Source organism: Myotis brandtii, unplaced genomic scaffold, assembly GCF_000412655.1.
Source record: "Myotis brandtii unplaced genomic scaffold, ASM41265v1 scaffold187, whole genome shotgun sequence".
In the NCBI taxonomy this organism is placed as follows: domain Eukaryota; kingdom Metazoa; phylum Chordata; class Mammalia; order Chiroptera; family Vespertilionidae; genus Myotis; species Myotis brandtii.
In genome coordinates, this window is record NW_005356944.1 from 1989393 (window position 1) to 2001842 (window position 12450).

General features: G+C 59.3%; 2 protein-coding genes across 2 annotated transcripts; one reads left to right on the forward strand and one right to left on the reverse strand.

Annotated features, from left to right (window-relative positions):
* Positions 1-4: 4 nt before the first annotated feature.
* CNIH2 (cornichon family AMPA receptor auxiliary protein 2) lies at positions 5-5800 on the forward strand (the record flags this gene model as incomplete). The annotated part of the gene is made up of 6 exons (XM_014538217.1): positions 5-43; positions 3830-3898; positions 4328-4375; positions 4617-4729; positions 4829-4972; positions 5161-5800. Coding segments are annotated over 6 exons (441 nt in total), but the record flags the coding sequence as incomplete, so codon positions are not given.
* A 578-nt stretch (positions 5801-6378) lies between these two features.
* Positions 6379-12444, reverse strand: YIF1A (Yip1 interacting factor homolog A (S. cerevisiae)). Its single transcript, XM_005864274.2, has 8 exons — positions 12285-12444; positions 9451-9662; positions 9128-9232; positions 8930-9008; positions 7506-7563; positions 7228-7383; positions 6678-6771; positions 6379-6581 (listed from the first exon to the last, which is right to left on the reverse strand). Exons 1-8 carry the CDS (start codon positions 12304-12306, stop codon positions 6435-6437), a joined length of 873 nt encoding a protein of 290 aa, XP_005864336.1. The 5' UTR covers positions 12307-12444; the 3' UTR covers positions 6379-6434.
* Positions 12445-12450: the final 6 nt, after the last annotated feature.

A 12450-nucleotide genomic window follows, 5' to 3' on the forward strand; every position in this document is an offset into this window, starting at 1 on the left:
TCACCCAGCTTGCGCCTCCCTCATCTTCTTTGTCATCTGGCACGTAAGGCCTGGCTGGGGGTGGGGGCAAGGGGCGCACGGAGCGGGAGGGGACCAGAAGGATGGATGGTCTCAGGGCCCAGGGAAACTTGGAGATTCCTCTCGGCTCTCCCCCACCGGCCGGCTTCTGTTGGCCCCCATTAATACCCCTCTGGTCGGCTTCCCTTCCCAGGGAGGCCCCCCTTCCTCCGCCACCCCCGCCTTTCTGACTCCCTTCCCCTGCCCCAAGCAGCCTTAGAGTATGGGGTGGGATTCTGGGGTTCTTGCTTCTTTCTCCCCCCACTACGATCACCATCCAGGTGCCCCCGTTTCCGTCGGTCTGCTTGCTCCCCCCCCCCCCCATTGTGGGTTTTTCCAGCCTGAGTGATGGAGCCGGTTGCTATGGCAACTGCATCTGTTTACAGGACCCACAGATTGCAGAGCCCATTAACCCTTTTTCTTCCCATCCCCCTCCTGACCCAGCAGCGATTGCCTCTAAGCAGCCCCAGAGACCTGGCCACCACCACCAGCTCACCTTGGGTTTCCCTACCCCTCCTGTCACGCGTTCCTCTTTGTCTGCTGTTCCCTCTGGTTTGTCTCTCACTGTGGCCTGGCCTCACACCTGGCCCTTGAGAATCTCCATTTCTCATTTCTTTATCCTGATCACCTTGCCTTAGAGAGGTTCCCTTTCCCCTGTTCTCTCTCTGGGCCCTCGTGGTGGTGCCCCTCCCTGGCTCCCTTTCTCTCACCACAGAACCATCAACCAGCCTTTCAGCTCATTGTTCGGGGCCTTTAGCGCTCCCCCCACCCCTTGCTGCCTTCCCTCCTCCTCTGTCCCTCCTCAGCCCTCATCACACAGCCAACCTATCTCGGCCCTGGCCCACTCAGCTCAGCTGGCACTTCCAGGACACACTCCCTGATCTTTTTTCCTCTGGGGGGTCACCCTTACCCCCCTCAAGCCCTTCCCTGTCCCCCCTTCCTTCTCACTTCTTCCGCATTGTCTCACCTGCCTTTTTCCTGGTCTCCCCACTTCCTTTCCCTGGGATTTGCTGCCTGCCTGCCCCTTGGTCCTCCCCAGCTCTTGACCAGTCTCCCTTCACCATCCCCTGCTGCCCCCACTGCCTGTCTCCTTTGTATCAGGACTCTGTGGACTCAAACTCTCTCTCCTGTGTAAGGAGTGAGCTCCCTTAGGCACCTTCACACACACACACACACACACACACACCCCATCTCTAGCCCTCTCTCTCCCTGGCTTTGTCTTTCTCTCTGGGCCTTTCAGTTGCTTTTTCCTTTCCCTCCCCCTTTCTCTGTTCTCTTCCCCTCTCTCCATCCCCCCGGGGTCCATCTTGATCTCTCTGAGTCCCCTATTTCATCTGGGCCTTGGACAGTGCTATGGGGTAGGAGCAGGAGGGCTGGTTCCTGAGGACTGGAAGGAATTGAGACTGGGAACTCAGAGCTAACCAGCTCCTGGGAGAAAGGCTCCTTGAATTCAAGAAGCCCCTTTCGGGGCCCCTCCCTACCCAGAGGCCTCCCACAGTCCCTATGGGGGGTCACCCCTTAGTCCCTGTCCTTAGGGGGTCCTCAGAGAAGTCATCCATCCAACTAACGTGTGTCCATGCTTCCTGAGAATCAGCTCTGGGTGGCTTTGGGAAAGTCAAGGATGAATAAGACTCAGGCTTTGCCCTTGTGGGGTTCCCAAGCTGGGAGAAAGGCCCAAGCTTTCTCAACAAATATTTATTGAGCACCTACTACATGTCAGGCACTGTGTTGGCTCAACTATCTTGCTGGGTGATCTTAGTAAAGATCCCTCATTCTGAGTTTGTTTCTTCGTCGGTAAAATGGGCTTGTGGTGTGTACATTACAGTGCCCAGAGCAGGGCCTGCTCAGGGGGTGCGGTGGGGACAAGAGTTGTGGTCCTACATCCAAATTGGTAAGAATTAGAACCTTTCAGGGCAGGACCCCAGATCCCACCCCACAGCCTGAGCCCAAGCCCACTTGGTCGCTAGGCAACCCTGATGGTGAGTGACGCGTGTCAGCTGTCACCGTGGGGGATTGTTTGTTCCAGGGGACTGAGTCAGCGCCAGGCAGTCTGGGGGGTAGGAGGCGAGACACCCGCCTCCTGCTGATGGTACCCACTCTGGGGCAGGCAGACAGCACCCCTCCACTCCCTGCTGGACCCTGTTGCTGTGCCTGGCAGGCAGGTGGCTGCCCAGAGTCAATAGGGAGTTGGGGGTGCTGCTCCAGATGGAGAACAGGAAGCCCATGTTCTCTCCCTCCCAGCCGTCTGGGGTCTGGGCTGCTAGGGCGTGGTGGGCCTGCTGTCTCATCTTAGGGCTGCTGCTGGGGCGGGGGGTAACCCCAGAAGGCTTCTCCCATGCCAGTTCTCCCAAGGTCTGTCCCATCATCCCCTCAAACACCTGCCCCCCCCCAAGTTTCCCATCCCAGTGAGGATACTGCCCCACCAGGTGCCCTAACACACAAAGGCACCTTGGGCTCCTCTGCCTCTGCTCTGATGCTATTCACGCTCTCTGGAGTCTGGCTTTTAAAGAGCTCTGGGATCCATCCACACCTCTACATCCCACTGCACTCCCTTCACTCAGGTCACCATCAGCACCAAACACTCTTTTAACAGTCCCCTCATTGGTCTGTTCTGAGTATGATAAGGTGGTTAAGGATTTTACTCTAGAGTCTGAATTAGAATCCTGGCTTGCCACTAACTAGCTGTGTGGTCTTGGACTAGTCCAGCGGTTCTCAACCTGTGGGTCGCGACCCCTGAAAATATATCCTGCATATCAGATATTTACATTATGATTCATAACAGTAGCAACATTACAGTTATGAAGTAGCATCGAAAATAATTTTATGGTTGGGGGTCACCACAACATGAGGAACTGTATTAAAGGGTCATGGCATTAGGAAGGTTGAGAACCACTGGTCACATCTCTGTTTCCTCGTTTGCAAAATGGAAATAATAGCTACATCATCGGGTTGTTGCAAGCATTAATGAGTTCACAAACATAAAGCCGGCTGGCCTAGAGTAAGCATCATGTACATCTTGGCTGAAACTGTTAGCCAGTTTGTAACTCCTGCTCCATCAATTCTACGTCATCAACTTGGCTCCCCGCCTCTGCTGCATTATACCCCTCAAATGGCTCCCATTACTTGTTTGTTCAAGTCCAAACATCTGGTCCAGCCTCACAGAGCACCCATGGCTGACGGCTGACCTCTCCAGCCCATCTTTCCCCAGTTTCTTCTTCCCACTCACCTCACACTTTCATTCTAGCCCCATGGAATCTGCAACTTCCAGAATATTCTATCAGCCCTTTGCCTTTGAACCTGCAGTTCCTGCTGCTCTGACTGCCCCCCCCCACCCCATTTGTTCACCAGACAAACACCGGAGTCCAGCCGGAACCCTGCATCACCCCCACACTGGGTCAGGCACCCACTTCAGGTTCTCCCTGTGCCCTGCAGCCCGATCACCCTGGAATGCAGTCACAGTTCTCCCAGGCCTGGGGCTCCACCAGGGCAGGAGCGGTGTCGCAGGCCTCGGGGGCCCCAGTGCTTGGCACAGGGCTCGGCAGAGAAGACACCACCTCAGGGTGTTTTGGATGGAAGCATCATGGACATGGCCTGTATTGGCATCACTAGGGCTCCATTCCAGACTCGTGTGACCTTGGGCCAGACCCTGCCCTTCCCTGAGCCTGTTTCTCCATCTGGTCTGGCCCCCATGTATGAGTTACTGTCCCACAGAAGGACGGGTGGGGGGCCATACCTGCTGCTCCAACCCTGACAGGCACACCCCCTCCCCCAGATCATAGCCTTTGATGAGCTGCGGACCGACTTTAAGAACCCCATCGACCAGGGGAACCCAGCGCGGGCAGTAAGTGATACATGTGCTGTGCCGAGGTGTGTCCGTCCGTCTGTCTTTCCATCTGTTGTGGGCTAAGTGGGGTGGGGGATGGGAAGACGGGTGTGTATGTGCGGAGGGAGGAGGACCTGTGGCTTTGCCCCTTCTTCTGTCTGTCCCCACCCCAGGTGAAAACACCTGGCGCGGGCTCAGGGCTCGGGTTCCTCCTGGTGGGGCAGCGGTTGCCAAGCTCTGGGCCGTTGCCGTGGTGATGCGGGTGAAAGTCCCTCCATGGTGACGGTTGCCATGGGGATGGTGTGGCTGCTTTCCTGCCGAGACTGCTCTGGTGCCCCCTGGCGGCCACATGCAGGGCGGTGCGGGAGCCCGGGAGGGTGGCGGGCTCCTCCAATACCTGCTCCTCCACCATCCCTGTCCCCATCACGGCTTTTTCCTCCCCTACAGCGCGAGCGTTTAAAAAACATCGAACGCATCTGCTGCCTCCTGAGGAAGGTCAGTGTCAGGGCTGGAGGCAGGAGGCTCCTAGCCCAGCTCAGCCCCTTCTGTGACCTTCCTCCTCTGGAGCCTGTCTGATCTGCTCCGCCACCGGGGAGGGAATGGGAGGCTAGCGGCCCTTCTAGTTCCCAGAGATCATGGTGGGTGGGCAGTTCCCAAATCCCAGCTCCCCTCCATGCCCTTGAAGCTCGGGTTTGTCCTGGCACCAGGCCACTGACCTCTCCCCTTCACTCCCCAGCTGGTGGTCCCAGAGTACTCCATCCACGGCCTCTTCTGTCTGATGTTTCTGTGTGCAGCGGAGTGGGTGACCCTGGGCCTCAACATCCCCCTCCTCTTCTACCACCTCTGGAGGTGAGGGAAGCAGCTGCCCCGGGGAGGGTGCGATGGGGGCGCCAGGCAGACGGGGGCGGGAGCCTGGATGGTGGGCACTCAGGGCCCTCCCTCGCCCAGGTACTTCCACCGCCCTGCGGATGGCTCTGAGGTCATGTACGATGCAGTCTCCATCATGAATGCCGACATCCTCAACTACTGCCAGAAGGAGTCCTGGTGCAAACTCGCCTTCTACCTGCTCTCCTTCTTCTATTATCTGTACAGGTGAGGCCCTGCCCACAGAAGTCAGGGAAGGGGTGCTATAGGCACCATGCCTTCAACCCCAGGAGTGGTTGGGCTCCTAGTTCCTGCCCTTTGCCCTGGAGGACTGAGAGCAAGCCAGGGTGTGGCAGGGTGGGCAGCCAGCAGCTGGGCCTGCTCAGGTCTCCGCTTACTGCCTCATCTCCCCACAGTATGGTTTATACGCTGGTGAGTTTCTAAGGGGGAAGCCGGCCAGGGAGCAAGCCCAGAACGGACCGGACGCCTGTGCACCCCCAGCCCTGCTCCTCGGCCGCAGTGGCCTCAGCCCTGAGGAGGGAAGGGGCACTGGTGCCCCCAGCCTCCTCTCCACCCCCCAAACTGCTGCTGCGGGGACCTCCCGCCTTCAGAGCCCACTCCCCTTGGACTAGGGCTGGGCAGAGCTCTAAATAGGGGCAGGAGCTCCTCTGCCAGCCTGTGGGCATGGCGGTCAGTCCTGGAAGGGGCGGAACCTCCGGCCTTGTCCAATTTTGGGAAGGACTTGGGGCCCTGCCAAGGGGCAGGGCTTGACCCTGGAAGTTCTGGGCCACCCCCCTCAACCCCACCCTGAGGCTCCCCCTGCAGGTGGGGGGGTACCCACACCCAGAATGAGCAGGCTCAGCAGGGGGGCAGTCCCACTCCTAGCCTGCCCTCTCCCCTTCCCCAGGCTCTCTCTTCAGACTCCTTCCTGTCCCCATTTGCCCCAACCCAGCCCACCTGTCTCTTGGACCTATTTTCTATGTTGCCTGGAGGAGTCCGGCACCCCCTCCCCGGCCATTTGTGACAAAATATGAATAAACTACTGCAAACACCTGGGCCCCAGTTCTGCTCCTGAAAGGCTCCAAGAGATGGGGCAAAGGGACTATAGAAGGAACATCCATGAGCTACACCCTCAGCATAGCTAGGCTTGTGCACCAGCCCACAGACCCCTCTGGGGACCCCCTCAGATGGACCAGAGGCCTTCGAGGTCTCCCTGGCAGCTGTCCCCTTCCATCATCATGTTCCCAGACATAAACAGCTGCTCCTAATGAAACCCTTCCACTTGCCTTACAAGGAAGTATCAAGGTCACTAACCCAGGAAGCCCTCCCTGGGGTCCCCCTTCTTCTAGACCAGTGGTTCTCAACCTTGGCTGCACATTAGAATCACCTGGGAATCTTTTGAAAATCCTGATTTCTGGGCCTCATCCTCCGGAAATTCTGTTTCTTTGTTACTAATGTTGTGGCCGGATGAGGCCCAGAAATCAGGATTTTCAAAAGATTCCCAGGTGATTCTAATGTGCAGCCAAGGTTGAGAACCACTGGTCTAGACAGTCCCAAACCTGTTCCCCTGGACACTGCAAAGGTGCCAGCACCCCCCACCCCCCTCAGGCCCTGGAAACAAGGGTCAAACAAAATCAAGGAAATCAAATCTTTACTGTATGGAAAAATCAATGCCAGTGGGGGCCAGGGGTCACCGGACCAGGTGGAAGGTCAGCCAGTATATGATGAGGGGCTGGAAGGCTGCAGCTCCCAGAGTCAGGTAGAGCTGGAGACGCTGCCGAGGGGCCGGGGCCCCCATACTGTCGGGGCCCAGGGCTGCTGTTCGCAAAGAGCGCACCTGTTAGAAAGGAGAGCTGCAGCTGACTGGGGCGGAGGAGGGCTCATCCCCAGCTCCAACCTGGGGAAGACGGGGCAGGGGGCAGCCCAGACTCACGATGAAGTACATGAGTGCAGACGACGTCCAGGCCAGCGCCACGTAGTAGCCATCGCTGCCAAAGAGCAGCCCCGTGAGCACACTGAGGATCATCCTGCAAGGCCAGGGTGGGGAGCAGGCTGGAGACCCCCACAAGGGTCCAGGCCTGAGACTGGCCCCACCAGCCAGGGCCCAGAGCCCAACGTAGACCCCACCCACCACCACCCAGGACTTTTTACCCCCCGTCTGTCCCCACAGGGACCTAGACTCAGAATGAATCCTGAAGGCCCAGGACTCAGCCCAGGACCTGGATCTGAGACCTCCCTCACTGCCCCAGCTCCAGCCCCTTCTCCCCTGTGCTCCCATGGTGACTGACTGTACATTCCCCACCTGACAACACTACACGTTCCTGAAGCGACTGCTGGAAACAGTCTCTCTAATAGAGACAGAGGCGGAGAGGGGCAGGGGCACGTCCAGGGTCACTGTTCAGGCTATGGCTGTGCAGGCCAAGAACCCAGGGCCACAGAGCCCTCCCCAAGGCCAGCCTCCCACTGGGCTCCCAGGTGCTCACCCGACATATTTGTAGCCGCTGTAGGCCAACAGGTGGAAGGTGCTCAGGTCACTGCGAACGGTGGCCAGGTAGACGCCCAGGAGCAGGGCCAGCACCTCCAGCACGACCCACACCAGAGCTGTGCTTGCGCACAGGCCCAGCACCTCTGGGGAGAACCTGTGGCCAGAGGGGCGGGGGGCAGGTGTGAGACTGGGGGCTGGGAGTGGGCTTGGGACCTGGCACAGATCCCCTAGGCTGCTGTGGAGAAGAGCAGGAATGGGGAGGGGGTTGGCACTGACCTTTTCTGGATGCCCAGTGCCATCCCAGCCAGCAGTACATAGGTGATGAAGGCCATTGCTGCCAAGAGCCAGAGAGATGCCATCAGCCTGGTTTCCTCAACCAGAGCCCTCCCCAGCGAGGCATTTGAGGCCACTGACACCCCTACCTCCCCCTCATACCTCCTTCCCTGCACACCCCACCTTGACAACTTTCACACTCAGCCCCCCGGTACCCTGCCTGGGACGCCTTTCCCAGCTCAGCCCATTCCCCCCGTGTAAATGCCACCTGATCCTTTTCTCAGGACCACCAAGCCACCTGCCTCTCTGTCCCTGTGCTAGGAAACTCACCAAAGTTTCCTGCTGGGTCTCAGAAACATCACTGGTCAAGGCTATTGCTCATCCTTGACCCACAGGCAGGGGTCAAACTGATCTCAGGAGAAACTATAGGACCAAAGTGCAGGTTGGATGGACTAACCAGGCTGTCCCTGGGTCCAGGCCATGGGGATGACCTCACTGCAGCCAGTTCTAAGTCTGGACATTGGTGCCAGCTACAGCTCTGGCCACCCTGCCCAGGTAGAGCTCCACGTTTAACTGTTTTCACAAAAGCGCAGAGCCAGTGGGAGCCGGGCTTTCACAGCTTTACTAGTAACTCATGGGTCCTGTCCTCTGCCCGCCTGAAGCACCAGAACTGATGTGTCCACCAGAGGGCAGTGTTTGGGGTCAGGAAACCAGCTCTACCACCTGCAAGATACTCAAGTCTCTGAGCTTGGCTTCTCCATGTAACATGAGAGTGGAGTTCCCGCCTTACTCGGTGGTCCGGAGAGGGAAATGGAATGAAGGACGGAAGAAGAACCCATGTCCCTCCTCGGGCCCTGGGCTGGCGGGCTGGCTGGCGGGGCACTCACAGAACAGAGGAGTCAGATGTAGGGTCTGCCAGCCACAGCCAAGTGTGGGCAGCCTGACCTGTGCCATGTGGACGGGAAGTTTGGGAACTGAGAAGGGAGGGGACTTTTGGGCAGGCCTTGGGGACAGTAATAATGATAACAGCTACTAGTTGCTGTATGCTTCCTGCGGGCCAGGGGCTGTGCTGAGTGCTCACCACCTCACCGAGCCTCCACCACAAGCCTTGGCGGTGGGCACCGTTGTTACTTTCGTTTTACAGGAGAGTGAGAGTAGCCAGGAGGAGGTCTAAATCCAAGGCTCCAGGCTGGGGAGGCACACAGTCCGAGTCAGGAGGCAGGAAGGTGTCACAGGGGTGTGCCCTGAGGTCGCTGAAGGCATACCCCGGAAGCTCCTTCCTGGCCACCCGGCTGTCTACCTGGTATTGCGTGACTGCCACACACAAAAGCCCCAAGAGCAGACGCAGAATCAACACATGACTCTCTCCTCGTTGGTGCCGCAAGACACAAGTCCCCTCACATCCCCCCGCCCAGGTCAAGACTCACTGGGAATATAGAGGTCAGGGGCGTTGAGGTCTTGTCGCGGGGGCAGAGGGACATCACGACTGTACTGCACTTCCCAATTCTGGCAATGGCAGCGGCAGCCCAGTCGAGGGGAAAAGACAAGAGAGGAAAGAAGGGGTTGAGGTGTGGGGGCCAGACTCCGGAGCAGGATGCGGGAGGCAAGGGGGCCTGCCAGCTCACCTGGTGTGTGTAGGGGAAGACCAGGAGCCCTAGCTTCTTGGCCACATAGGCTGTGTCCACAGCGAAAAAGTACTTGAGTTTGTTGACAGACACAAAGCGGTGCAGCTGGGAGGGAAGAGAGAGGAGGCTGTGGGCACAGGGCACCCGGACCTCGGGATGCTCTTCCGTGTGCTGGGAGGGTCAGGCGGAATTCCGTGATGCCCCAGCCTTGGCCAGAGATCCTGCCACTTCCCCGAGGGGTGCTGGGAGGGTCAGGCGGGATTCCGTGATGCCCCAGCCTTGGCCAGAGATCCTGCCACCCTTGCCCTGGGGGAGCACCACACCTCCTTGTGCACAATGTCCTTCCCATGGGATGCGATGGAGCTGCCATAGGCCATAGCCACGTTGGCCACTGGGTCCCCAAGCAAGTGGTTGACATTGAAGGCCACGTCGGCTCCTGGGGCTGGGTATCCCCCTGGCTGGATGGAGTAACCACCGCTTGTGTCATCGAAGAGGGGAGGGGGGTCCGGAGCTGCCCGGGTCCGGTGCTTGGAGCCTGTGGGTTTGTAGGTAGCAGAGGAGGTGTCAGGAATACCCAGCATGAGCCCAAACCGCCATCCCTTCCCCAGGGGTTCTTCTCAGAGGCGCTAAATGTAGGCAAAGAACGAGCTGGGGCAGTGCCTGGACGCGGCTGCCCACCTCGGGGTTCCCGGGGGCCTTCTCCAGGGAAGTGATCTCCGAACAGCCTTGGACAGTGAGAAGCTTGCTAGGCGGAGAAGACAATGGCAAGGGCATCTCCAAATGAAAAAGGTGGGAAAGGCGACGGCTGGGCACCCGAAGACCCTGGGCAATGGTCGGGGACCCAGCAGGGTCGTGACAGGGAAAGGCAGTTCCGGAGGCGGCCCCGTTCGTGCCCGGGTCCGGCACGGGGATCCCAGCTGTGCCGTCACTGCCCCATCGCAAGATCGGCCGAGAGGGCGAAGTCCAGGACGCGTTGTCGAGTGGAGCTGGGCAGGAACCCTAATGACACCCGCCACCCCGGGCAGCGGTCAGGCCGCCCCCTTCCCTCGGGGTGAGAGGGCCGTGCCGCCGACCCTCCTCTCCCGGAGGCCGCTGCGCTGCCTCGTGGGCACGAATACTAATGAGGCAGCTGCTCCGCTCCCGGAGCCCCGACCGGAGTTACAGAGCAGCCCGACACGTCCCCGGGCTGTGCGACCGCAGCCGCCATGTCGGCAGCGTCATCGTGAGCCACCTGCCATTGGCCCTTCGGCGGCGGCGGCCCGTCCCTCCCCTCTCCCAATTGGCTGCTGCCAATCCGTCGCCGAAGCGGATTCGGCAGCGGTCGACTTCCGGGAGGGGCGGAAAGCGGAGCAATTCGAGGTGCTCTCGGATTGGATAGTGGATTTGCTGGTTCGGCCGGAGCAGCCAATAGGCAAGTTGCTGTAGAAGGGTGTTGAGAGTTACTTCCGCGCTTGCGCAGTGGGCACTTGATGCTAGTCTTGCCACGACTACACCTGGCGGACACCCGGGGTAGACCGGCTGCGGCCGGGGTCCGGGGACGGAGTTCCACTCGCCGCACCTACTCCAGGAGGGAAGGGCGATGGGGCTCTGGCCAAGCCCCGCCCTCTGGCCTTTTGCCCCTCGCTCTCATACTCGCTTTCCTCCCCCGTCCCCCACACCCCCAGAGTCCTGGCGTGGAGCCCGGGCGGCCTGGGAGGTGTTGGTAGGAGGCCGGACCGGGCAGTGACAGCACAGCCCAGCGAGCCGGAGATGCTGACTCCTCCTCCAGCCTCCCACCCCTTTTTCTGCGCGGGTGCTGTCCGTCGTCGGGTGCTGAAATGGTCTACTGCCACTGATGCCATCCTGCAGACCCCGCCGGCCGGGGGCCTGCTGCTGGAAGGTCCTGGGCTCTTGATCCACACCAACACCATTACACAGATTGAAAAACTGAGGTCCCGAGATTGGATGGTATAGTTGGGACAGGATCCTGACCAGGCCCGTTCTGTGGTACAGCCTGTTTGGGGATGGAGATGTGCTGCTGTTGAAACACCTGAGTCATTGTTGGCCCTGCGGTCATCTCTAAGTGAGACCCCCCACCCCGCAAGCCTCACTCGTGATCCCCGGCCCTCCTTTCTCCCCACCCAGTTTCTGAGCACTCAGCCTCCCCCGAGACAGTCCTCAGGCACCACTTTCTAGAGAGCAAGATCGGGTCCTCCGTGACTTCCCTCCAGTTAGCTTCCCAGTGTCCAGTTACACCAGGTGACTTTCCGGACCACGTGGTCCAATCTCAGTGCCTTTGCCCAAAAGTCGCCTCCACCTGGGATGCCCTTCTCCCTCATATCCACTTGTCCAAAGCCTAACTATCCTTTAAGGTCAGTTCTACTTGTGTCTCTCAGAGAGACAAAGGGAAGAGAGGCCTAACCTGGCTTGGGGTGGGGACTGAAGGTCAAGTTCTAGGTTCCCTTTGGCTGCACCAGTTTGCCCTGCATGTACCTTCCATGAGGACAGGGCTGGTGTCTTCTCCACTCCTGCCCTTGTCTTCACTGTGCCAAGCACAGTATTTGCATATAGAAGACACCCAATAAACATCGGTGTCAATAAATAAATAATGAATGGATAGAACCCAGGGTCAGTCCTTCCTTCTCTCTACCATTTCAGTGACCTCAACTTTAAACGGGCAGGGGTGTTGAACCGAATGGCCTTTGAATTGCCCTTTGCCGGGGGGGGGGTGTGCATTGCAGCTCCCTATGTCCCACCCACCGACTGTCTAGCTTGGGGGCTTGGCCCAGATCCAGGGACAGGCGTGAAGGTCTGAGGCCCCTGAGGATCAGGGAGCAGCGCTGGAGCGACAGGGACCTGGGAGGAGTCCTCCCACGCAGCACAGGGGCCACCCCCTGAACCGTGTGGTGGATGTTTGTGCTTTGATGGAATCTAGCGCCCTTCCATCTGCATCGCTCCGGTGGGGAAAGTGAGGCTGCGGATGGAGAGCGCCCACCCAAGGTCACACAGCCGAGCGTCCTGAGTCAGCCAGCGCGGAGTGGAACCCAGAGCCTCTGTCCAGCTCATCAGGCGCTACATCTGTCTCGGCTGTAACTGCCTCCCTCCTACTAGCGAGGCTTCCCGGCTGGGGTCTGGGTGGACTTAGGCCTGCGCCTGCTCCTCAGAAGTAGACACCCACCTTCGCAATTCTCCTTCCTCATTTCACAGCGGGGGTCGGGGAGCAGGAGAAACTCGGCCCGGAGAGCAAAGACTCGCCCAGGATCACCAGCGCCAGCGCGGCAGGAGGGGGACCCAGGCGTCGGTCCACCCAGCCTGGGCTTCTTGGGGGCTGGGGCAGCACCCGC

Bases quoted from the DNA above. Each gene is read 5' to 3' on its own strand.
- YIF1A (XM_005864274.2), bottom strand. From the start codon at position 12,306: ATGAGGAAGGAGAATTGCGAAG. The intron at 7,564-8,929 runs GTGAGTCTTGAC...GGCTCTTGGCAG, and splicing joins CCCTGACCTCTATATTCCCA to CAATGGCCTTCATCACCTAT. The intron at 6,582-6,677 runs GTGAGTCTGGGC...CCTTTCTAACAG, and splicing joins CTGCACTCATGTACTTCATC to GTGCGCTCTTTGCGAACAGC.